Raw genomic sequence first — 24978 nt, 5'->3', positions numbered from 1 at the left:
ATGCACGTTGTGGAATTCATGTATTTATAGCTAATTTATGAACTAGCCTTCAGAGGAATACTTAACATAGACCCAGAATGGGGTCGGTAGTTGTTTGGGTTTTTTAATTGTATCTGAACAAGTTTCTCTTCCGATTTCCTCGGTAGACTGGTTTGGAAGAGCCGCAGGCAGGGGACTAGGGCTTGGTGACTGAGCGTGGGTGAGACCGGGAGGGCGGAAGGGCCGGGCAGCTGGCGGGAACAAGAAGGGAACTGGCCCTGCGGGGCGTTGGCTGAATTCGGTGACACAGGGAAACCCGACCTTTCCGAGGGAACAGGAAATTCAGGGTGTTCTGGAATCCGTGCTAATACCCGGTGAAGAGCAGGTACTTCGTGCTGGGTAACCCGAGGGAGGGCCCGGCCTCCCGCTGCCCCGCAGTGAGGCCGCAGCGCGGGGGCGCTCCCGGCGGGCGGGAGCTGGCGGCCGAGCAGCCCGGCGGCCTCCTTCTCGACAGGGGGCGCCGCCCCGAACGTCAGCCCTCGCGCCGGCCTCAGCCGGAAGCCCTAGCCCAGCAGGAGGTCTGCGGGGATTGGCTGCAGTCGGTCGGCGAGCAAGGGAAGGTTTGATTGGCTGGGGAGGTCACGTGAGGCGGAGGCTGCTGGCCGTTGACAATAAACATGGAGTCAATCTTCCATGAGCGGGTGAGTGAGGGGTTGGGGGAGGGTGGGGTGTCGGGTCTGTGGCTGCTGTACATGAGGTTGTGCTGTCGGTTGGCCGTCTGGGCCAGGAGAGCTTTCTCTGAGGAGGTCTGCGGGGCGGTGTCAGGGTCTGCCGTCCCTGTGCTGGCTTTGGGGTAGCCCCCGGTCCCCACGGGGTACGCTTGGCTTGTGCCCGGCCGGGCCATGCTGCCCCTCCCCGGCATCTTTCCGGTGGCCGGATGAGGCAGCGGCTCGGTTTCCTCTGTCTCCGGGGAGAACTGGGGCCCTCCCGCGAGGCGATGCCGGTGCCTGTGGGCCGGCCTAGCTCGGCTCTGCGGGGAAAGGAAATGTACTGGAGATCAAAGGGGGTCAGGGCCGAGTCTGAGCGTTTCCTCTCGCACGGTGACTGCTCTTCATGGGCCTTTAGAAATAGGCCTTGAGTATGGGGAGTTACAGGCTGCAGCCGCTTCTGTTTCTTGAGAGAGAGCGTGACCGAGAAATAAGTATGAAGATGAGCAGCGGCAGGCAGGGCTGTTTCTGTGCTCTCATACATCTCTTCACCCAGTCTGGTTTGGCTGGGGTTGTGTAACAGGCAGGGGAAGGGAGAGCTGTTGAGGAAATCCTAATTCATGTGCTGTGCTTCTGTGTGCTGAGCAGTGTTTCCTGGTTTGGAGTACAAATGTTTCTGTGAACTGCTGAACCTGATTTATCCAGGTTCCCAAAAATGAGCTAATTATGCTTTAATGTTATTCAACTATAATACGTTGCCAATGTCTCTGCACCTTTATTATGTTAAGGTTAACACTAGATTTTATATGCTGTTCTTGTGCATAATGGTTGGTTTACTCTGCAAATAAAGCAAGATAGCTGTATAACTTACTAAAAAAAATACAGTTCTGAAATGCGTAGAACCTGAGGAATGTTCCCTCAAACTAGGTTTGAGTATCAGTGCTTGGCAAGCACTGTGTTGTTAAACAGCTGCTGTTCAGAAGATGAGTGTTGGATTTCAGCTATTACAGCCTCTGCTACAGTGGCCCTGACTTCTAGTCTAGATTCGAAAATTACTTCAAAACAAGTGTACCTTTCTCTTACCTGGCCTAGCCTATCACATAATGAAGTTGTAACTTTTTAATGACTAAGTTGCTGTGTAGTTTAATAACAAAACTTTGTTGAAATTGAAGTGACAGAGCATAATATGTTCAAAGTTATACTACATTTCTATTATTTCCAGTGTGCTAGATGTGTAACAAAGTATCTGAAGTGTTTTCCATTTAAATGGTTTATCAACAAAAATATTTTCACTGTTTAATATGCTGGATTTAATTTTTTTTTCTTGTCACCTCATTGTCATCAAGATTTTAGAACCAGTAGTATTAGCTTCTTTTACCTAGTTCCTATACATAAATTTCATGTGGGAAATGAGCTTTACTGTTCCTCCAGCTCCTAATCACTTTCTTGGCAATAAACAAATTGGTTGTAACCTGAAACAAAGGAAATTAATTCTGTAGATGTATAGTTTAAAATCTCTCCAAAGTCCTAAAGGTCTGTGGTTTTTTTAGCCACATGTGGAAAGCAGATTGCTGATAGCCACACCTGGCAGGGAAGAAAAGTTAAAAAAGAATGAGAGCATCTGTTGCAGAAAACATTTGTTACTGGGAAGTAGAGATCTAAACTGTTTTGTTCTCATGTGGTCGTGATTTGGAAGAGGATGGATCCGTTGTCCTGATGGTGTGATTTGGTCAGGCCATTGGCAATTTTTTACAGTGTTTTAAAAAATAACATTTTTACATGAAATTTATTTCCTTTCAGGAAATAAAGTAGTATGTGTGTTGGGGTTTTTCCCCCATCAAATTGATGGGAGGGTTGTATGTTATAGCTTGCAGTGTAATACATCAGAAGAACATATGGCATTCTGGGTGAGTGGGGAGGGTGGGAAGTCTGCCAGAATGAAATGCTTGAGTCATTTTACAGAGTAAAACATGAATGTGATTTTTTTGTTGTTGTTTTCTTTGGTATTTTTTTCTCTTCCAATGTTAGCAAGAAGGCTCATTGTGTGCTCAGCACTGTCTGAATAATTTGCTACAAGGGGAATATTTTAGTCCTGTTGAGTTATCCTCTATTGCACAGCAGTTGGATGAGGAAGAAAGAATGAGAATGGCAGAGGGAGGAGTGTCTAGTGAAGAATATAGGACTTTTTTACAGGTAAAAATCTCCTTAATTTGAGGTCGCTTGATATTTGTGTGAAATCTAATGTTGTGTACCACAGGCCTGCTATTCTTTATAGTTAGAGAAGATTAATTTCCTAGTGCTAAAAAAAAGCCCTAAATTTATAGGCCTTTTCATTCGTGCATCTTAAATCTGGCATTTTTCAAATGTTACTGGTATGGCTTTACAGTAATTCTACAAAAAGCTACATTATCTTCATCTTACAGGTAGGAAGGTCAGGCATGGTGAGGAGGAGCATCAGCGATTTGCCTTTTGTTTTTGTAAGTCAGTGGCAGAGATAGGAACAGAAGTTCCCATGCCTGTCTGTCCTATAAGCACTGAGCATTTTTAATTTAAAGGTTTGAGTTTTTAATTAATAAGCTTATTTAGGCATTGTAATCAGCCTTACAGACTAGGACATATTTGATTGTTGCTTTATGTATGTAAAGTTATATTTATTTTCAAAAGTGGATTGTTTCTGACCTTTTATGCTTACACCATTTTTCCCCTTTTTCCCTCCCAACCTCACACTGAGCAGCAGCCTTCAGTAAACATGGATGATAGTGGATTCTTCTCAATTCAAGTAAGCACAGCTCTATACTGACAAGAATTTTTTGTTTATGCAATATGTTCTCTCATATAATTTAAACGGCATTGAGCTTTTTCATCTAGTTTCCAGTTTATAGGCTTAATCGGATTAAGCGCTGGACTTCTAAATCTTCAGAATGTTTTCCATTAAGAGCAGTGACTTGCAGTTCTTCAGTTCATGGGCCCTTAAACACATAGTAGAAGCATGGACTCCTGAACTGTGAAATGACACCTGCTGGCAATAAGCTTGATTTCTAAGTTGCTTCTTCTGGGCACTTCACGTGTAGACCTTAGCTCCCATAGACTACAGGTGAAAAAGCAGACTTGAGATTACAGTCTATAATTTGAGAAAGCAAAGCCCTTGGCAATGGTTACAGGGTTATCACAGTGATCTGCAGAATGGAAAAAGCTGCTGCAATATCTACATTCCAGTTTTTATAACATGCTCCAGATGCTTTAGAGCTGGGTTTTTTCTTTTTTTCTTTTTTTAAGGACCGTAATGGAAAAGTAATTAATAAGAAATACTTAAACCAGAACAACAACAAAAAAAAAAAGGTATTGAACACCAAATTGAGGCTTGTGTCTAGACTAGAGCTGTAGGCAATGCTTTGTACCTTTGGCTGCCTCCTGAGCTTTCAGAGGTGCTTGTCAATGTTCCAGAATCCCTCCAGAGCCTCTCTTTCTTATGGCAGGACAGGGCTGTTTTTCTATTCAGTGAAAAACCATTAACAGTTTGGCATTTTTTGTATTCTTGATTGTGCTGCTTCAATATTGAAGCTGAAAAAAAATGCTTCTTCATATTCTACTTTTTTTGTCCTGTCATTGCTTTGCTCACTTGCTACATAGTTTGCTTGCTGAAAGGAAGACGAGTTGTTAATTTCAAATTTCTTACAGCATTATTTCAGATAGCTTTAAAGCATTATTGTAAAAGAGTTTGTACTAATGTACCTGACTGATCCTGTCACAATCCAGTGGTGCAAAATTTTCAATAGTTACTGTGGGGAGGGATGACACTGTATTTCGGGGGAGGAGAGCAGAGATGACAACTTAAGAAGTGTCTGTGGGAGGTGAAGTTACGGCTTTGTCTGGGGGAGCCAGCTTATTAACACACCTCAGTTAAATCCTAGTTTTGTTCCTGCCCCTTGGATATGGTATGCATGTTATGTTTGCATGTAGATTTGTGACAGTTGTGTTTTGAATAATGTGTCCTAGCAATGTTTTGAAATCTAGGTTTTATGGAGAAGGTATAATATATATAGATTTTTTTATATATATATATATATATATAAAATATGTAGCAGTTAAGATGGTTGCATTGCTTAAATTTCTATTTGACTTGTTTGACTCATGAAAAGTGCTATTTTTTTGACAGGTTATAAGCAATGCCTTGAAAGTTTGGGGTTTAGAACTAATCCTCTTCAACAGCCCAGAGTATCAGAGGCTTGGGATCGATCCTATGTAAGATGTTTTTTTTTTTTTTTCTTAGCACCCTGCCTTGATTTTACAGAAAAATAATACTCTTAATCTATGACTTAAATCTTTCTTTAAAATGACTATTTCAAGAAGCTCTGTTGATTTCTGATATTTTTATTAGCCTGTCTCTTTTTTTTTTTTTCTTTTGGGGGTGTATATGAGCATCTGTCCTCTGTGCCTTCATGCTCTCTCAGTATCTGTGGCATCACAGGTGTATGGAGATTTCAGTAACGTTGACAACTTCCTAAATGTTATAATAGCCATATGATTACTCTGTAACATCAACAATTTTATTACTGAAATTTTATTATATAAGTTTAAATTAGTGGCAAAACAGAACTTAGACATTAATACACAATCCAATATTAGAGTATTTAATTTTATCTATACCTTTTGTTTTTCTTTTTACAGAAATGAAAAATCATTTATTTGTAATTATAAGGAACACTGGTTTACAGTTCGAAAGTTAGGAAAACAGGTGACATTGTCTTTTTTTATTTAAAAATTGACTTCAAAATGGGGGTGGAAAAGTGGTTGCGAGTAGACCATGTGTTGGCCTTTTGCAAGCTTTTGCTGCAATTTGCTTTAATGCTATCCCATATTAAAAAAAAAGAATAGTAAGTGTTTGTTATATCACAAAAATGCTGGGCAACTTTTTATGAATGTTAGCCTGGGGAAAGACCACAGGATCAATTCCCCAGTGAACCTGTCTTCTAGGGAGCTGCAGCTCTGGTAGAGTCTGTGTGACTTCAGCTGTTTTCTTTCTTTTCTGCATGAAAAATAGCAGAAAAATTTTATGGGCAGTGGAGGAGGGAGCCCTAGACAAGGATTAGGATCCCTATAGAATGCAGACTTGTTTTAATGTACTAAATTATTGACATTGTAAAAATAATTTTGCTTGTTTAAATGGACAGCAGGTAAAACAAAAAGTTCAAATTTCAAATGTATTAATATTTGATTGCTCATATTTAAGAGTATCCATCAGGATAAGGTTGGGGAAAGTAGAATCACAACTTTGTACTATTTTAGAAAACTTATTGAAACAGTTGTATTTATAAGCAGGAAATAGTTATTAAAGGTAAGGGATGGCCATATAAGTATATGGTACATATATAATAACTCAAGGCACATCCATGTCCCTTGTAACAGCAATGCAGTGTTTTATTTCAGTAGCCAATCATTGTTTTGGATCATACTGCATAAACTTTTATACAACATAAGCTGGTTTGGTGTTTGTTTTTTTTGTCATAGAAAATGTTGATGAAATAAGCTTTTAGATTCTACAGTAGTGGACAGGAGTCTCTACCCATTTGGTTCATTGTGCAAGTGGTGACTACCTATGTTGTCATCCAGGTTAAAAAAAAAAACCAAAACAAAATAATAATTAAAAAATATCACCTGTGAGTAAACAAACTAAACTCTGCTGTTCTGCTTTAGTTTAAAAGTATGGCTAATGTTTACGAGCCATATCAAAAAGGCTGAATGGTCTCTTAAAAGTATGGGAATGTTCTATATGATATGTATAACCATGTTGCATGGAATTTTGTGAGAAAGTGTTCTAGCCCAAAATGTTTCGAGTTCAAGGGGGGATGTCTTTTGCTTGTACATGTGGCTTGTAGCCACGTGAAAACAATGTCTGTTATCTAGAGAGATATGAGAAAAGATAGACAAAATAGGTTGATGTAGATTTGAGTTGCTTCTCTTCTGTTACAGTTAAAGCAAAATTAGTTTACCAAACCTTCCTCCTCCATATTCTCATTTAAAAGTTTGTCTGTAATCTGTCCATTGTATTTGTTTACATAATGTTTTATTACCCACTCCTACACTGTTGGTTGTCTTACCCTTTCCTAGTGGCAAAGGGTGTTTTTGACAAATTAAGTGACTGAAAGAGAGAATGGTAGATAGTCCCTTACCTGTATTCCAGGTGAATTATAGTATGGGCCTGACTGCAAGTGTATGACTGCATATATGGAAGCTTGGGGAGATAAATGCATTTTTGTGGGAATGGAGATAGAATTCTCATTCTACTATCTGAAATGGTGCTTCCTGGTTAAAATTTGATAATATTGAACAAGTATGGTATAAAAAAGGTTTTTCAGATTGATTGCAATATATATATGGGGTTTTAAAGGTAGAATACTTCGTTGTCCATGTTGAATATATTTTCCCTCTGGAAGAATTGTTATAAATGACTAGTTGTCTTCTTCAGGGAACTAGAAATGATCTGTGTATATGTATCTCAAGTGTCCCCTATTGTAATATTACGCTGTACTATCAGCATATTAAATTTGTGTTCATTTTTCTTAATGTTTAAATTTTAAAATTATCTTAAACAATAGCTTTCAGTAACACCAGCTATTAAAGGCAGCATGTTTAATTAAAGTATTTCATGGAAAGAGTTCAACTTCTGTTTAGTGTATCTATTAATTTCTTAAGATACAGCATTAACTTATGAATGGTTTCTTCCTTCATTAGTTTCTGAACAGATTTAAAACTAGGATTAAGAACAATTTTAGAATGATGTCTGAAATAATTCTACCATTCTATTTTGATTTATCTGTTTTAATCTGTTTGCCTGGTACCAGTGTTCAGAAATGGGAGAGAGCATGCAGTAATTGTACTGCTTCAGATCTCCTGTTAGCTGAAGAGTATTTGAAGGGTAACCTTTAGCAGTTTAGGTATTGTGCTTCAAAAGACTTTTAATTTAATAATTTATTTTACTAGATTTATTTGGATATTCCATCATAGAAAATGACCACAATGTACAGAAATGGATTACCAAGTAGTCTTTATGCTAATTTGTTCTCTCAAACCTTTTTTTCTTAATTACAGTGGTTTAACTTGAACTCTCTCTTGATGGGTCCAGAACTAATATCAGATACATATCTTGCACTTTTCTTGGCTCAATTACAACAGGAAGGTAATAGTAACTTGCAGATATTAAATCTCATTAATTAAAAGTAGGTAATAATCATTATTTATTAGAACTTACGTATTCAATTAACTACCCTTAGTTTTATGATTGAAATAGTGAAATAACCCAAGTCGTTATAATGAAAGGTAGAGCCTTACATTGTAATAAATTGCACATCGTGTTCCATATAGTGTGCATTTTAGAGTGTTTATGCATGCACCTTAATGCTGTAGACTTATGAGTTTTTTTTCTCAGGTTATTCCATATTTGTAGTAAAAGGTGACTTGCCAGACTGTGAGGCTGATCAGCTATTGCAAATGATTCGGGTGCAGCAGATGCAGCGACCGAAACTAATTGGAGAAGAGACAGCACAGTCAAGAGATCAGAGGTAAGGTAAATACAGATTTCATTTTAATAATGTTGAGTGTGATTGACTTCCATGATTAATGCCTACATGGAGACAACCCTCTTAAGACATAATTAGAAGTAACCTTGGTACAATATACTTACTACTGTTGCACACAGTAAAAGCAAGTTGTAGAATACAAATGGTGTATTTCTCAGTGCGCAAAAACTACCTTAATAAGGATTCAATCTTTCCATGTGCATAAGTGTTGTATAGTGTGGATTTTTAACTTCATGATTATGATACTTTTCCAATTATAGTAAAATTGGTTAGCAATTCTTAGCAAACTATGGTTAATAGTAATCAATCTATAATTCAGCCTGACTTGTGCATTCTGTCATAAGTAGAAAAGAACAAGAAACCCATACTTGAATTCTACACCATATAAATCATACAGCGTTCCCTTTTGGAATAATTTCACTGTAAAGGTTGTGGTGATGCAAACTGCTAATATAAAACATCTTTGAAAGCATGTGAAGTACTACTTCTGCAATAATTTCCATAGTGAATAAATTGCATACTGATAAAAAGGCAATTCAGAGGAACTAACTTATTATTTCTTCCACTTTGGAAAAGTAAACTGGTGTTGTAAATTGATGGAATAAAACCAAACTACTTAGCAGTAACTTGGAAAGCATGTATTGTTTACAGAAGATCTGTTGCTCTAGCGTGGTCATCAAAGCTTCCTAAGAAGGAGACCACATGCACTATTTTCTGCTGGTGTAACTGTTTTAAGTAGCAATAGGTTTGAATAATACGTATTATTGAGTTTTGTAGCATTCTCATTTTTGAAGTTTTCCCAATTTCCTATCGTTGTCAACATGTACATGGATTTAGAGTCGTAGTATTTTCATTTTTACACCTGCAAGCTCTGCTTGCAGCTCTTTTGTGCTTTATGTAGAAATGAAAACATTTGTTTATATAACAGATTTTCACAACAGAAAAGTTTTTTTCCAAAGTTACTGTGAGATTTAATGTAACTATTTTATTTTTTTTAAAAGTTAATGTAATTTCTGTCTGAATTCTGCCATAAATGTATCAATTTCACAGGCTACCCAGAAGTGATGTGGACCAAGCAATAGAAGTTAACCATCCTTTTGATGGAACAGGCATGTTAGATGAAGATGAAGAGAATTTTCAGAGAGCCCTGGCACTAAGTAGGCAGGAAATTGATATGGAAGATGAAGAAGCTGATCTTCGCAGAGCCATTCAACTCAGCATGCAAGGTGCAGTGCTCATCTAAATTTCTCTTACAGTGTTCATGTTGCCTATGCATTAGGCAGCTACTGAAATCAGTTTGTCAGCTACTTTTTCCAACATGCATCAAGCTGTCTGAAAAGACTGTCTTTGAGGCATGGAAGAACAATCCAGAATTTCCTGTAGCTATCTCCTTTCTGCTTTTTCAAAAGTTGCAACTTTCGTATTAGCATTGATCATGAGGAAGCCAGAACAAATTGGCAAAGGGTGGCAGGAGGGAAGGGAAGCAGTCCCAAGATGAGGAGGAGAGATAGTATCGAGTGAAGTTAGCCTAGGTGCTTATTTCTCCAAGTCTTTCTTCCTCTCAAGTTTGAGGACACTTTCTTAATCTGTCTTTCATTTGCTAACTTCATTTTACTGTAATTAGTAGGATGTGGCATGTTCTGGTTTTAGGTAGTCGTCGAAGTGAGTTCTTGGACTCATTACCACAGAATGTTCCTCAGTCACCTCACACCAGTCAGACAGACTCCCTTTCTTCAGAAGAACTGCGAAGGAGAAGACAAGCATATTTTGAAAAGTAAAGTAGTTGATAGAAAACTGTATGTGGAAGTACATGTATTTTTCAGTGCTTTTGGGGGTGTGGATGGGTTTCTGACTGAGGTCCAGCTTAACTTTAATCTCTTAACATGTTTTCCTAACAGTACCTGAATTTTGTTATTCCCAGGTGGTTCCTATGAAGAAAAGAAACCTGTAAATAAGAGGGGATCTGTTAGTAATGCAACATCAGTCTTGTGAAGAAAGAAACATACATGTTATAGAAGTATTTTAAATGAAATCCTGTAAATTTCTGTAATTTTCTTTCTGAAGAAAAGTACTCTTTCTCTAAGACTTTGCTTCTGGTAACGATGCCTCTAATTTGCATCACATGAAACTGTTCTAGGTGATCTTTTATGTTGCTGTTTTGGAGTACCTTAATCCATAGTTGGGGTATTGTGGTAGCTTTTCCTTATCTCTGTCTCCTGGTGTTGGAGGAGAGAAAAACTGGGGAGAAATGATTGGAGGAGTTGGACTTTGCATGAGAGGATGAGAATGCAGAACACCCGGATTCTGGGAAAACAGTAATGTGGCTTCAAATGACATGTTGGGAAGATAGGGGTCTGAAAGTTAGAAGGGTGAAACGATCAAAGAGATTTTTAGGTGCAGGGGTCTTATTATACCAAACAGGTTCTACTTCCCACTCTTGGCCTTCCTTACAATAAAATAGACTTGAATAAAGGTCTCATGTTAATCTTATTGTCTTATAAATTTGTAACACTTCCAGGCAGCAACAGCAGCAAGATCGGACCCTGAACCTACATGATAAGCCAAGTCTAAGCTCAAGTACTCCGGAGGCTGACCCAGGTATTGTTTTTTAAACTTGTTTCCAACACTGAGATATTTATGTCTTTTTCATCTTTGTATTGTGCTCTGTCTCCTAACTTCCGTTGTCTGCCTGCTTCCTCACTCCAGCAGCCATACAGACTATCTCACAGCCATTACTGTTTTTGGCAGTGAAGCAAAGGATCACTTTCAAAGCAGAACAGGTTTTTCAAGAATGTCAATATTCTGTTTCAAAGTGAAGAGCGTTACTATTGGATCATTTGAGTTCTGGCTTTGCTTTTTGTTGTTTTGTTTGGCTTCACCATTACAAATTTTAATCTTTGGGATTTGTGCCAACAACTTGTTTTCTAAATGACTTTTAAAGTTGTATGTCAATGTAATAAACTTGGAGTAGTATCTGACAAAACTACTGGAACCAGTTTTCAGTAGAACATAAGTATGTAGGCCTTACCAGTATGAAGTATTAGTGATCAAAAATGAATGTGTACTACTTGTTACAAACATTGTGGATGGAAAGCTAAGTACAAAATGTTGAATGATTTTAAGAAACAAAAACCCAGTTTTGGGAGTGGGGTGGAAACAGGTGGGTGTGGACAAAAGGAACAAAGAAAGCATTTAACTACAGTTGAGAACTAGCTTTGTGCATTTATTACAACTTACATGCATTTCTTTTCTGTAGGAGGTGATATGAGTGAAGAAGACATGCTTCAGGCAGCCATGAATATGTCTCTGGAATCTGTTAGAAACCACTTGAATACAGAAGAGGACAAATGACATAACTTTTTTTTTTTCCCCTCTTACTGTCAAAACACTAAGTCTCCATTATAATTTTACTGTGTGGATGTTGCACAAGCAGGGTTCACTTCAGAGGTCTGGAAGCAGGAATGAAAGGGGGGCTGGAGGTCAGGGTTTAGAGGGAATCTGCAAATACAAAAAAAGATTGCACTAATTTAGAAAACTGTAGCACTCCTACCACACAACATCTGTTCACAAGAATAGCTCTATTAAAATTACTTAAACATTACATGAACAAAGTTAGACATGTGTAGTGGCTGTAACTTGCATTTAAAAAGCAAGTTTAAATTGTTTTGAAGAATTCTATAGAAAATACAAACAGTGCTGAAAACCAGCATCAACTGATTTCCTTCAGTACTACTGGAAAAATAGATACAAGTAGTAAGTTGTGCTCATAAATGACCAAGTTATTTATAAGAAATCACTTAAAATGGGAAAAAGGATTAAACTTTGTTTACCTTAGATAATTTATTTTGTGATCATTTATTCTGCATGAGTTCATGTCAACTTTTCGATCCTGCTGTCCACTTTTGAAATGACCCATTCTGCAGGAGAAACATGAATCCATAAATTTCATACTTTGCAATTAAAGATAAAATCTTCAGTGATTGTTGATTATGATGTTACTCCTGAATTTTTCAGTGACTTCTGACCTTCTAATACTTCCTGATTTTACTTTCAGTTTGAATTAAAATGTTCAGATCTATGTTTAAAGTAGGATTTTTGCCTTGCCCTATTGTCTTCTGGCAGATAACTTGCTGCCTTTGGTTTGTTGGGTTTTGGTTTGTTTTTCTTTCAATTTGTTTTTGTTTTCTTATCTCTTTCTAATTATGCCACTGTCTTTACTATAAAAGTAGCATATAATCAGTTGTAGAAAAGAAAATCTGTTTTAACCCCTCTTCTGAAGTCTTTTTTTCCTCTTCAAGCTCAACCCTTCATTCTGGCCCTTCAATATGAAAAGAGCTGTAACTGAGTCTGGGAGGAAGGAGGAGGGGATTTTGGTGCCATAAAGTCAGTGCCACACACATAAGGTGCATTCCTGCAGTTTGAAATGACCCCTGTGCAAATAGCTTTTTTAAGAATGAATATTTATGTGTGTGTGTGTATGTTCTTTCTGAAATGCTTTTTATGAGTGTCTGTCAGAATGTTGCAGCTTTTTCAGGAATGGCCTTTATTCATGCACCTTACAATTTTTTATCATGCTGTTTCTGATCCTGAGAAAAATTGGGGAGCAAAGTATGTGAGGTAGCTTATTCTATTGGTTGTAAGACATTTGATTTGATATCCAGGATGAATGTGTAACAGGGTGACCAAACCTGACTCTCAACTTCAGTGCAACAATTGAGATATGTTTCATTTTCCTAAATGGTGCTTGAAATAAATTCTGTTTACATATTAATTATATGGAAATATGTTGTAGATAGAGTATATAAATTGTAGTCCACTTAATGCATTAACAGTTAGCACAGGCATTCTAAAAATCTTTTGAAGATAACCCCAAATTTCTTTATCAAAATATTCTAAAGTTTTATCATTGCACAAAGGTAACAATTAAAACTAGTATGAATGAATGGTAGCTAGGTGGAAATAAACATTCAGCATCAAGTAGTACTGTATATGAAAGGGCTTTTACCTCTCAGTAAAGATTTGTTTACAGCAATGGTTTCTTGATAGCTTAGGATATTATTATATTATACATAATTGGGCTAAATTCTGTTTTCCTTACCTGTGTGCTGAATTTCCGCCAACGTCACCAGAACCACTGGTTTGTGTAAGACAGTATGGATTTTCACGAGACAGTGCTACTTTTTAAAAACTGATTTTAAATTTTGTCTTTTTTAAATAATACTGTCATGCACAGTATAATGAATATCTGTAATGTCTCTAATACAGCTAATCAATGGCTTTAAAAGTCCATATGTGCATATGCCATTTTGAAATGCTGTTACTTTTTCAGGATGCAAATTTCTGCTTTCAGTTTAAAATTTATATGAAACTGAAAACAGGAATCTGTAAAGCACTGAATTATTTCTTTCTTTACTTGTCTCTAAATTATCCACAGCTTTAATTTCCCTTCTTTGGTTGTGCCATAAAATGATTGTGAAATAAGACTTTCCTTTTCATAAATAGGTATAGACTGGCAATTTGATACCAGTACTTGGAACTTGGACCTTTTATTCTATAAGAATATAATAAAAATGTATTATTTCTCTAGCTGTATAGCGTAGCAGCCCTATATTAAAAAAAAAAGAAAATCTAAGCCCCTTGAATTGCATTAACTGTAACCCATGACAACTACATGTTTTCATAATCACTAAAGCATGGAGGTTTGCATTTGAACTTTCATGTCACTTTTTAAGTCAGTACATCACTCTAGTGTTTTAATATGTAAGGAATATAAAGTATCAGTGCCTGAAAAGCACAAATGTGTCAGTCATTACAGGGCTAACCATATTCCTTTCTTTGTAGAAACATCATCACTCTACATCTGTGAATTTGTTTTTCAGAGGAATGTCAAGGTTAATGAAGTAGGTGTATCTGCCTAGTCAAGCAGTTAAGAGGTAGCAATTTAAACTATGTATGTTAATTGCACCAAAGGAAGAGACTAATACTAATTGCTGACAGCACATTTTATAACCCAGACCTAAAGTTCAAAATGTGTGCACCTGCCAAGAAGCTGTCAATAAAAAGCTGATCTCATTTTTTGGTGTGCATTCTTTGTGATAAACAGTTCTCAACGTGGCTGAACTATGCTCATAAGGCGTTTGCTAATGGAGAGCCTATTCCTAGTGTTACCTGTTCTGTCAAGCTGAAGGGGTTTTTCACATGTTACAGCTTTAGGCCAAAGTCCATTGTAAAGGAGCAGAAATTGATTTATTGGGGGTTTTTTATTGCAGTATGATGTTGGAGGGAATTTCAGACTTCATTCATCCAACAGATTTTTACAGTGAACAGTCCATGTGATGTAATTGGTGTTTTTCTGCCTACAGAAATCAAAGGGGTAGGGGGAATGAGTGATACTCAAGTATCTTCCAAAGTTAGTTCTGTAAGTATAATTCTGTAAACTGCTTTCATGGTCTTGTAATGAGGGCAGGAGGAAAAAGTGTTGTAATGCAGTCATGCTTGAATGCAATTCTGGTTAGGCACAGGAGGTATAAATATGAGCTATTTAAATGCTCACATTTCTCTGAGCTTGAAACTAATCTGATACAGTACTGGCTTACCAACATTTGGGCTCCTTGTGCCCTTCAGACAACTTGAGCAAGTTTAAATGTAATTTTCAGCTAATGTACTCTTATTTTTCATACTAAATTACTTTGCACACTACTTAACCAATACAAAGTAAAATCTCCAATGTGTTTTAATGTTGGACTATTGCTTCTATTACAAATCTATGAAATGCTGGGGAGTTTAAATAGCTTCTGCACATGTCTAGTAAACAATTCAATTTCTGTATCTTAGCCAAATACTGTGATTTGCAAGCTGTTTTATTACAAAACTGACACTTAGGCTTTTAAAAAGTATTAGAGTTCTGAAAAGTCTGTGGAATTTTCTAGAATTCAGTTATTGTTTCAAACATGATGAGAATGTACGAATGGTCTCCTTTTTACTGAGAAATATTACGAGGAATGGGATTGGAAAACTCTAGAACTCAGACTTACAAAGAAGTATTATTGTACAATTCATGTTACAAGCACATACTTGTAAAGGAATTGAAAAAAGAATCTGAGAAAAAGAAAAAGTGAAGTGGAAACTTTTTAAGGGCTCAAATATAAAATTACATTGCTCACTTGGTAAGCCATTACAAACAACCCCTGGGAAATCTTCATAGTTACTAATTATTTAAAAGGGAGAAAGATCTAACAGGTGATACGTATATACCCCTTCCCTGCATACACATCATCAGTTTTTCAAGTAAGAGCAATACTTTATACATTTGAACTGGCCTAGTCCAAATATTCAATTCTTTAGTTTCAAATTAGTAGCTTGTTTGTGTTTTGTATCACAGTTTGCATCTTCAAAGCATGAGCTGTTTTGCAATAAACTTTTTTTTTAATCTGTATACACATTTTTGTCTTATTTGCATTTCAGACATGGAGGGAATGCTTTAGTATTTAACCTGCCATAGTCCCCTCCTTCCCTGATTACAGTTCTTCAGAGTGTTAAAGTACATGGGACTCTTCAACTGCTTTTACCAAATCAAAATGTTTTTATTTTCTCTGTTAAGAAAGCAAATTATTGTTACTACATTTAGATTTATTTTTTTTTAACGCACCCACCTACCCCAGTATAGCCACTGTGTGAATTCAGGAAGGAAAACTTATAAAAGGGTTTGAATGGAAAGGGATGCAATATTTAAATGGCACTGCACAAAAAAAAAGGAGGAAAAACCTTGATGTTGTCTTTAAAGCATGCAAGCACTGATAAAATTTTATTTTTTCCTACATGAAACCCCATGCGTACAAAACAGTGTAGAGTTAACATTTTGTAAGGCAATATTTTTTTTTCATCCCTTGCCTAATAGTTGTGTATTTTAGAAAACATTTTCAGTAACAGATTTTTCGTGTTGAGATTCTGGCTTTCAGTATCATGTCTTTGGCTCTGGATTCCTATACAATTTTTGTCTCTTTTGTGTCCATAAAGCATATAATACTGAAAAGATTAAGAAAAGGAAAGCTGAAATGCTTTGTCATTGTTTTCACTGGAAAATGGCAGTGCTGTTTGATACTTTGAAAATGCTCTCCTAATAGGCACGAATATACATGGTTGTATTTGATATCACTTTTTTAAATAAATATGATTATAGCTTCTAATGCTTCTCTCTTGACCTGAGTATTTGCATATATGCTTTCTCTCACATGCATTGGATTGGGCACAGCATTATCCAACATTAAAATCTTCTCTTTGATACAAATGGGCTTTGCACCAGATGTTGTATGTATACATTAGCAGTGGGTTAATTTTCTGTTGCTCATAATTGACATTGCATCATCTCTGATGCCTTTTCATCTGTTGATACTCCAAAACGTATGTAAAGACAATCCTTTTAGGAATAAAGTTGGTGCTGGTTATAGTTAGGCCACATCTTTAAAAATTGTATGCTTTCTGATTTTAAAATAAGCTAATGTTTGCTGTTTTGCTACCAGAATACACATTCTTTTTGTGGCACGTTGCACTGTTTTTGTAGCTTAGTAAATCCACAGAGTATACTGGATTATTTCTGCATACATTTAGCAACAGTAGACGAAGCCACTCAGCTAGAAAATGAATTGCGATGCTAAATAGTCAGTTTCTAGTTTTTCAAGAGTAATAATTTTAAAACGTGGGGAAAAAAGCCCTCTGTGCCACTTTATTGACTTCTTGCCTGCCTTGGCATTATAAAATGAACCACAATAGGAGACATTTTTAATAATCTCTAAATATTTTTTAAATTCTGGAGGACATCCCTGATCTTATTTGAAAAACATTAAGACAGTTTCCCATAAAAATGAATTAACCAAACACCATTGGAAAAGATGACATCTTTTATCGCCTGTGGACCCATATGTTTTTGGTTAAACTATGGTATGATGTGTTTTGAGCATTGTAAACATTTAATCTCCATTAAACCCAGTGTTTAAAATTAACAAAACCAATTAAGATACATGTTTATGTTTCATGCTATATCACAGCACTAGTACTTCCTACAATTGTGGTGCCTGTTTTCTTGGTAGTTTTTTTTTTTAAACTAGAAATAGATTTGAAGTGGTGTATGATTATTTTTATTATGGATAATTGTAAGAGTGGTAAATGTGCTATTAAATTTAAAATTTGGTAATAGATAAATCTGATGGAAAAATTGTTCATGAAGAGGAAGGGAAGCACTCTTCATTAGAAAACTGTTGAACCTGACAGCTATTTCTGTTACTTCTAAATTATAAACTCCTCAACCACATACTATGCGGAATCTCAAAGTTGGCTATGAGTGACAGCAGACAGTAAAACAAAAAGGCAACCCAGTATTGCAGGCCAGCTACGAACCCTTCAGCAAGGCTCTGAGAGATACGCTTTGGGAAGCAACAAGCAGGTTTTTCCATGGCCACCTGGTAAAGCTTGTAACTGCAGAGCACGTGTTTGTGCCTGCTGCCTTCTCAGCTCCTCTCTAAAAATGTTAAGATTTCACCTGTACAATGCTCTTTCTTCTCAGCTTCATTTTCCTATTGATGTGGTGCTTTAATTATCCATTTTTATGTAGGTGTTAGTTTGAAACTAGGAATGGGCTAGCTGCCCTGTATTTTATTTCCAGTATTGGCATTTTTTTCTATCAGTATTGATTGTTCTTACTGTTTCAATACTGCATTTTCTGTAACTCCTTATAGTCCCTAATAATTTTAAATGCCTCATTTTATCAAAACCAGAAAGAACTTTGAACCAGACGGGTGCCAGGGCTGTGGCTGGAAATCCAACCACGCGCCCATCGCTTCTACATCCAAAGCACAAGGGGCCTAACGCTTCAGGAACTTGACTATTTTGTAAAAACACTCGGCTACAAAATGCCTCTGTTCTTGTAGCAGTTGGACGCTGGTTTGTACCGATGCACGGCACAAGTGTGTGTATGTAACAAGGCTGGGGTCCGTGTTGATCACAGAGCATTACTGCCCAGCTCCACGCTCGGTACCGGCACCGCTTCCTGCCGCAGCTTCGCTTTTATACAGACTAAGATTCATTCCGCGCACGAGGAGACGCACCGGCCGTGCCCGCTGACAACGTGGGCCCAGCGGCGGAAGCTCAAACTCAACCACGGGGTTTTGGGTTTGTTCCTCTGAGAGAAAGCGCACTGCAAAACCACACGTCCCCGCGGCCCTGGCTGCCGGGGGGTAAAGCCTGTCAGCTCCCAGGGACGCTGCCTCGGCCTCCGTGCGCCACCTCACCGCAACCAGCAGCCGCCAGCCGCCATCAACCGCCCGGCCCGGCCCTCCGACACTATCCCGGCATCCTCCGCTGCCCCGTACACGTCATACCGGCCGCTGACGATGGTGTTTTGGGAGGGGGTGGTATGGCGACCGTTGAGGTGGCAGAGGCTGGAGCCGCCGGGAGGAGCCGCTGAGCCGGGTTGTGTCAGGGGGATGCCGCTGTCGGAGGGGTCGCTGAGACCGGTCTGCTGAGTCCGTAGCACGAGCCTTGACTCTCCTCAGCGAGGAGAAGGGAGGCAGCAGCTGTCCCTTCGGCCGCGGGAGCCGGCTGCCAGCTGCGGGGGCCGCCCGGCGCGGGGCTGAGTGAGGCTCGGAGCCCTCTGAGCGGCGGCGATGGCGTCGTGGTTGGGCGGTCTGGGCTCGGGGCTGGGTCAGTCCCTGGGGCAGGTGGGGGGCAGCCTGTCTTCGCTCACCGGCCAGATCTCCAGCTTCACCAAGGACATACTGCTGGAGGGCGCGGAGGAAGTGGGCGGTAAGAGGGGCTGAGGCGCCGGGCCGGGCGGGCGAGCGGCATGTGGGGCGGGGTGCGGGGGAATGCTTGTCGGGGCTGCTGCCGGTCAGTGCGTAGCTGCTAGCAATAGGCCTGGTTTGTGAGGGAGCTCTTCCTCCGGCCCCCGGTTTCCTCAGGGATCGGCAGCGGTGGGGGCCTGGGCTGGCTGGCCGCGACGGAGTTGGGCGGCCCCACTGAACCGCGGCTTGGTGCCTTTCGGGAGAGCTGCTGGCTTTGCTGGTGGTGTTTTCGGTTTTATTCCGGCCCTGTGACCTCAGGATCCGGAGAATAAACAAACATACTCCCAGGCTATAATAGCAGAGGTAAACTTGTTGTAGGTTTATTGTTGGGAAGTTTCTGAATTGCGTGAAGCATTGCATTGGTCAGTAATGGAAGCACACAAACAACGCTCTTCTTCCATTCTGTTTGCTTACTTTATCTAAAAGCCCGTGTGATGAGCTGCTTTTAGAGTGATTTCATAAAACTGAGGAGTAGTAGTATTGCCGGGGGTTTTTTGTTGGTGTGATCTAAGTCTGACGTGTCACACAGGCAAAGGGCCAGTGTTTCTGATAGTTTTGTTGTTTATATTTGTCTTGGGCCCAGAGAAACCTGTCGAGTTCTACCATTCCCTTACAGCCAAATAGGAGAACATGGCCCTTGTTTTATAGGGATTAGAAGCCAGGATGACTTATATTTAAAACAAAATATATATTGTTGAAACAAAAAAGCTGAGACCTCAGAGTAAGGTGTTCAGTACAGTAATAGTAAACTTATTCTGTACTGTAGTCTTTATCTTTTTAATAATGCCTTTTTGTTATGAGTTTTTGGAAAAAAACCCAACTTTTTTCTAGTAAAGCAATTGTATAATATAGTAATAAATATCAGTAGGTTAATACCACTAGTATTGTTTACCATCTTGAAACTATAAGTTCTTGAAAAAAAATGAACATTCTCAAAACCCTGTTAAGAATAGCAACCACAAAGAACAGCTAAGACTTCTAAATACTCATCTTAAATGTGAAATTAAATAAGTCTACTTCGTTTGCAACTTCACAACTATGAAGCATTGGGAAAGTATCGTGTAAATCTTGTTGGTAAGCTGATACTACTAATCCCATATGGATGGGTGGGTTTTTGGTATACAGGCAAAATGCTTGGAAGAGAGAAATTTTTTCTGATAACTGCAAAGTTATCTTTTCTTCACTTTTCTGAAAGACTTGCTTAGAATTGTTTTAAATTCCAAAATCCATGTTAGTTTAGTTTGGAAACTTATTTTATGCTGCTAAACTGTGTAGTCATCTCATACATTTGTTTGGCCTTTTTAAAAGATAAATTGAGGTTCTGGTTCACACATTTGTGCTTTAGTTTGTGCAAGAGAGATGTACTGATGTTCAATAGTTACTTTCAGGTATACTTGACTGCTAGATACTACTGTGAACTACTGTTCCCTAAAAATTTCAGACTAGTACACTTTTATGGGTTACTAGCCTTGGGGATGTCAAAATCTAGTGGTATCTAAGTACTCTTCTGTACAGACTTTTAATTACTATAAGGCCTAAAGAACACTTTTCAAGGAGTTCCTTACATTCCTTTTTTTAATTTTCTAATGTTTCCTAATTTTTAATATTATCCCTTACATTCACTGCTTTGACTGCCATCTGAACTGAAGATGGTGTTTGTGGGTTATAGACTTTAACATCTCCAGTTTAACAGTTTTCACGGGTAGAATGTTGCCTCTGAAGTACTTGAGCTGCATCAGTTTTAAACAGCACGTAGGAAATGATGAAATACAGTATTTACTTGAAAATTACATTTATTTCAAATTTTGAAAAATTGTCGAGGTTGCTTTATAGTCAATTTAGGATGATTTCTCATGAATGAAGGGAAATGTGGTATTTCTACCGATTAAAAGTGGGACATGGGAGAAGTAAACACAGCCTGTTCGAGGAAGGTTGATCATTAAAGGAAGAGTATCGAGGGACAGAATAATGTGGGGTTTGTATTAGGTAAACTGGTATGGTAGATTGTGTCACCTTTGTAAATGAAAATGAGTTTTACAAGGTTTTTGCACCTTTATGTGGGAGGCATGGTTGGTGTTATGTCGTGTGGGTTATTTTGTGGGTTTTGTTGTTGTTGTGGGGTTTTTTGTTTGGGTTTTGGTGGTTTGTTTGGTTTTTTTTTTCTCCCTTGAAAATATAGTCACTGTTGTGTGTATTTTATGGAACTAATTCTTGTTTCGAAACTTCACATGAGATTGCTGAGAAACACACAACTGTCATGTCAGGGGCAAAGTCTTAAATGAAAAACATTCAGTGACATGAAATAGTCAAGTAAAAACTTTTCATTTCCTTTATTTTAAACCTTGAATCAATACTTTTCTGTTAGTTTTGTGGTCTGACTTAAAGCCTAGATAAGAGAGCGCTAAATTAGGTTCAGAAAGACACTCGGGTCTGAAAAATAATTCTGACAGTGTTCTTATAAAAGCAGCTTTTGATGTTTACCTAGGAATGAACATTGAAGCAGTCTAAAGAAAGATACTTATTCATAACTGTGGTCTTAACCGATGTTTACTGAACAGATTAAAAGTAGTTTAATAAAAATGAAAATTCTCACTTTCTTTCAGATGCAGCAACAGAACTCCATGTGTCCAATTCTAGACTGAGAGAAATAGAAAGTATTAATGCAGCACAAAAGTTTGAAGTAAGAAATTTTGCAACATTACTGTAATTAAAAGCAACAAATAACATTTGTTTCTCATAAAGGTGAAATATTGTACTGAAGTCACTTGTCCCTGGGAAATCTAGAAACAAGGGTGACAGTGGTGTTAGAACGGGGCTCTCTCTTTTGGTGACAAACTGCCATCACAGTTAGGGGGACACATTTGTTTATTGGAGTATGCTTGTGGTGCAGGTTTTCATCTTCTGCTAACTGCTGCATCCTGCAACTTTCTACCTATCATGTGGACTTGGACTGCAGCAATAGACTTGGCTCTGAAAAGCTGGCAAATGCAAAAATCTTTCAAGTTTTCATAATTTTTAGCTGGCAAAGATTTAAAGTTGTTTTATAGTGTTCTGTGTATGACCACAAATAAAAGCAGATCTAGAATACCCAGTTATGCAGGACAGCATGTCCTTTGCAGCAAGCTTCAAAGTATAGAGTACGCGCGTTCCCTGATGCAGTTCTCTGTCTGTGTTGCCCCACTGTATGGTCATTTTGACATAGATATAGATGCTCATGCTCTTCCAAAACTGCTTACAAATCTGATGTGCCCTTATGGAAAGTGACTGTACTTTTACAAAGGGCTTGTTGGTCTTGTGACTTTACATATGGCTGTAAACCAACTGTCATGTATGTCTTCAGCCCTCAAGAGCATTGAGAAGTTAAGATAGTGTTTTGGGGAAGTAACTGTTCCTGCTTGTCCTTTTTTTTAGACTCTTGGCATCAGAGCGGGAGTACTGGACTGTATAGATATTAGCTCCAATTTATGCTCTGTAGCTGTTCTTAAATTCTACCTGTGGATCATGCTAAGATATAATTTAGCCCTGAATTTTATTTCTTGGCATTTACCTCTGGTCACCACAGACCTTTTTCTGAAAGTGAACTAGAGTCCATGCCATATAAAAATGGACAGCTTGGATGTGAACGTGATTTTTGGGCCCACACTTGGAAGTTACTGTGTGTTTTGAGTGAAATAGCATGAGAAATCTGTACAATTGCTTTGATTACTGTTCAGCAGACTTATGCTTTTCTAATTCTATAAGAACTGTTCCAAAGTTACAAACATTAATTTCTCTTTTTTGCTAGAATGAGAGACTGAAAAAAGTTTGTGGTGATTTAGAAGAAAAGCATGAAGCAGCAGAGCTTCAGATAAAGCAGTTATCTATAGAGTACCGAAATCAACTTCAGCAGAAAGAGGTAGGATACAGAATAAAAATATTTGAGTACGTATGTCCAATAAACCTACGTATTGTGCTGTTTAATCTCTTTGTTATAGTATCTGTGCTCTTTCAGTGGAAGTATCAGTTGCAGTTATGGTTTCTTGGTTTGTTAATGTAGACACTAAGAGACTAAGACGTATATTTCATTGAATCATGTCATATAAGCAGAGCTGCCAGGAGATAACTGAGGCAAGAGAAAACTCTGGGAGGAATGCCATGCATATATCGGAATTTCTGTTGTTTCTGGAATCACTTTGAGAAAGGACGCTTCAGAAATACAAAGCAGTTTATCTTTAAAGAAAGCAACAGGAGCAAATTCTCACTTGAAGCAGTTATATTATATGTAGATATTGTAATTATTTATCTTAACATATGCAATTAAAGGGAACAGAACTAGCTTTCATAATTTGAGAAGCGTCCCTCTGCGATGGAAACATCAGCTTTATATAACGTATTGTGTAACGTGATTTCATGGCCTTTTAAATGAAGAAAGTTGCCAGTATGCCTAGAATTACACAAAAGGAGTTTTATTTTTGCTTTATTTGTATATGCATGTGGGAACTAGAGGAAGCAAAATTTTGAAATTTATAGAATTCCACTTAATAAATACAGTAACAGAATTATGAGACAATTGCATGCAGCTAATTTCACTTTATTATAAGTAAGTACATTTTCAATACATTGAATTGTTAAGCATAAAAGAAATCAAATGTAATATAACTGGAGGAGCATCATATATTGTAATATCACCACAGTAATTAGGTACGTTAGCTGCTGAAAAAAGTCAGCAAATGCTTTTACTGAAGTTTTACTTAACTGAAAACTATTAAAACTTTTAATATGTGTCCTTCTGTGAGATACTTTGTAAAACATCAGCTAAGACTACTTTCCCCTATTAGAAGAGTGTTTGGGGGTTTTTCTTTTTCTTTTTTTTTTAGTGAAAGTGATCAGTAATTTGTGCTGGGAGGGAGTTGGGTGGTTGGTTCACATTTCATAAGGCCATAAGGGGTAAAGTAGAGTGTATTTTGATATTCTTACTCAAAAATGCATTTTATTCTGTATATTCAGGTGGAAATAAGCCATCTAAAAGCTAGACAGAATGCACTACAGGAACAACTGCAGAAAGTACAGACAGCTGCTCAGTCAGCACAGTTAGGAGCTGGTGGTGTGCCACCAGCCGCTACATCAGCCTCCTATGTTCCGGTTGTCAGACATTCCTCAGGTTTTGAAGGAGATGACATGGATTTTGGAGATATAATCTGGTCACAACAAGAAATAAACAGGTTGTCCAATGAAGTTTCTAGGCTTGAATCTGAGGTAGACCACTGGAAGCAGATTGCACTGGTGAGTGGTTCCTCTCTATCTTACCCTCCCGTCTCCCCTCCAAACTTGTGTTTTCATTGCATTTGGTGTTTATGGAGTGGGTCTTTTGAAAGTTCATGCTGTGCAGTTTCTAGAAGCGACGTGATTTGATGGAAAAGCTGAAACCTAGTGATATTTCAGTCATTTTCTTGCCGTCACGTGACTAAAGACACACTCAGTGACTAACTTCCAAATGCTTTTTCGTGATACTTCTATGCATGATTTGTCAAGTTAGGAAAAGGATTTCATAAACATTTGCCTAGAATACTATGTCAGGGTTTCATTTTTATGCAGCCTTTGAAAAAATACTTTTCATCTTCCTGGCTGTGATACTAATTATTTATTGGCAGCACAATACTGTTCAAAGTGATAGCTGGATACTTGGCATGCTGTTTTTACTTACTCTTCTCTCAGTCCTTGATATGTCAGTTGTAATTCATTTTCTGTTGAGACAAGAAAAAATATAGTATTTCAAGCTGTTGTTGATGTGAGTCATAATTTTTCAAGCTATAGCCTTATTTCAGAGGTATCCTTTTCTCATGTGGAAATACTCAAGTAAAATTAAGTAACTTTGTTGTCTTATTAGGTGCAACACCACCC

At 38.0% G+C, this 24978-nt stretch overlaps 2 protein-coding genes and 1 long non-coding RNA gene across 5 annotated transcripts in view; 2 read left to right on the top strand and 1 right to left on the bottom strand.

Moving 5' to 3' along the window:
- The first annotated feature begins 268 nt into the window (after positions 1-268).
- On the top strand, positions 269-16449 carry ATXN3 (ataxin 3). The gene is made up of 11 exons (XM_054827208.1): positions 269-680; positions 2715-2879; positions 3421-3465; positions 4843-4928; positions 5355-5421; positions 7776-7863; positions 8113-8245; positions 9314-9489; positions 9914-10037; positions 10782-10861; positions 11520-16449. Exons 1-11 carry the CDS (start codon positions 657-659, stop codon positions 11612-11614), a joined length of 1083 nt encoding a protein of 360 aa, XP_054683183.1. The 5' UTR covers positions 269-656; the 3' UTR covers positions 11615-16449.
- Positions 10033-12175, bottom strand: LOC129206973 (uncharacterized). The gene is made up of 3 exons (XR_008577337.1): positions 12094-12175; positions 11501-11761; positions 10033-10208 (listed from the first exon to the last, which is right to left on the bottom strand). It is a non-coding gene; the product is annotated as an uncharacterized LOC129206973 (long non-coding RNA).
- Positions 16450-18629: 2180 nt separating the features above from the next.
- Positions 18630-24978, top strand: part of TRIP11 (thyroid hormone receptor interactor 11) — a 32703-nt gene continuing 26354 nt past the window's right edge. For 2 of the 3 annotated variants that reach the window (XR_008577335.1, XR_008577336.1), the window contains exons 1-4: positions 18640-19060; positions 21702-21778; positions 22883-22993; positions 24085-24360. Coding sequence is in view for 1 of the 3 variants with exons in the window: in XM_054827204.1 (XP_054683179.1) it covers positions 18922-19060; positions 21702-21778; positions 22883-22993; positions 24085-24360 (603 nt within the window). In the remaining 2 variants the exon portion in view is untranslated. Of the gene's footprint in view, positions 19061-21701; positions 21779-22882; positions 22994-24084; positions 24361-24978 lie in introns of all 3 variants that reach the window. The other variant, XM_054827204.1, reaches the window with a different exon arrangement.

This window comes from Grus americana, chromosome 5 (genome assembly GCF_028858705.1).
Source record: "Grus americana isolate bGruAme1 chromosome 5, bGruAme1.mat, whole genome shotgun sequence".
Classification (NCBI taxonomy): domain Eukaryota; kingdom Metazoa; phylum Chordata; class Aves; order Gruiformes; family Gruidae; genus Grus; species Grus americana.
This window is presented reverse-complemented; position numbering and strand designations above follow the sequence as displayed.

Excerpts from the sequence above, each read along its gene's own strand:
- ATXN3 (XM_054827208.1), top strand. The coding sequence starts at position 657 with ATGGAGTCAATCTTCCATGAGCGG. Across the intron at positions 5,422-7,775 it reads TTCGAAAGTTAGGAAAACAG|TGGTTTAACTTGAACTCTCT; the intron begins GTGACATTGTCT and ends TCTTAATTACAG. Across the intron at positions 10,862-11,519 it reads TACTCCGGAGGCTGACCCAG|GAGGTGATATGAGTGAAGAA; the intron begins GTATTGTTTTTT and ends TCTTTTCTGTAG.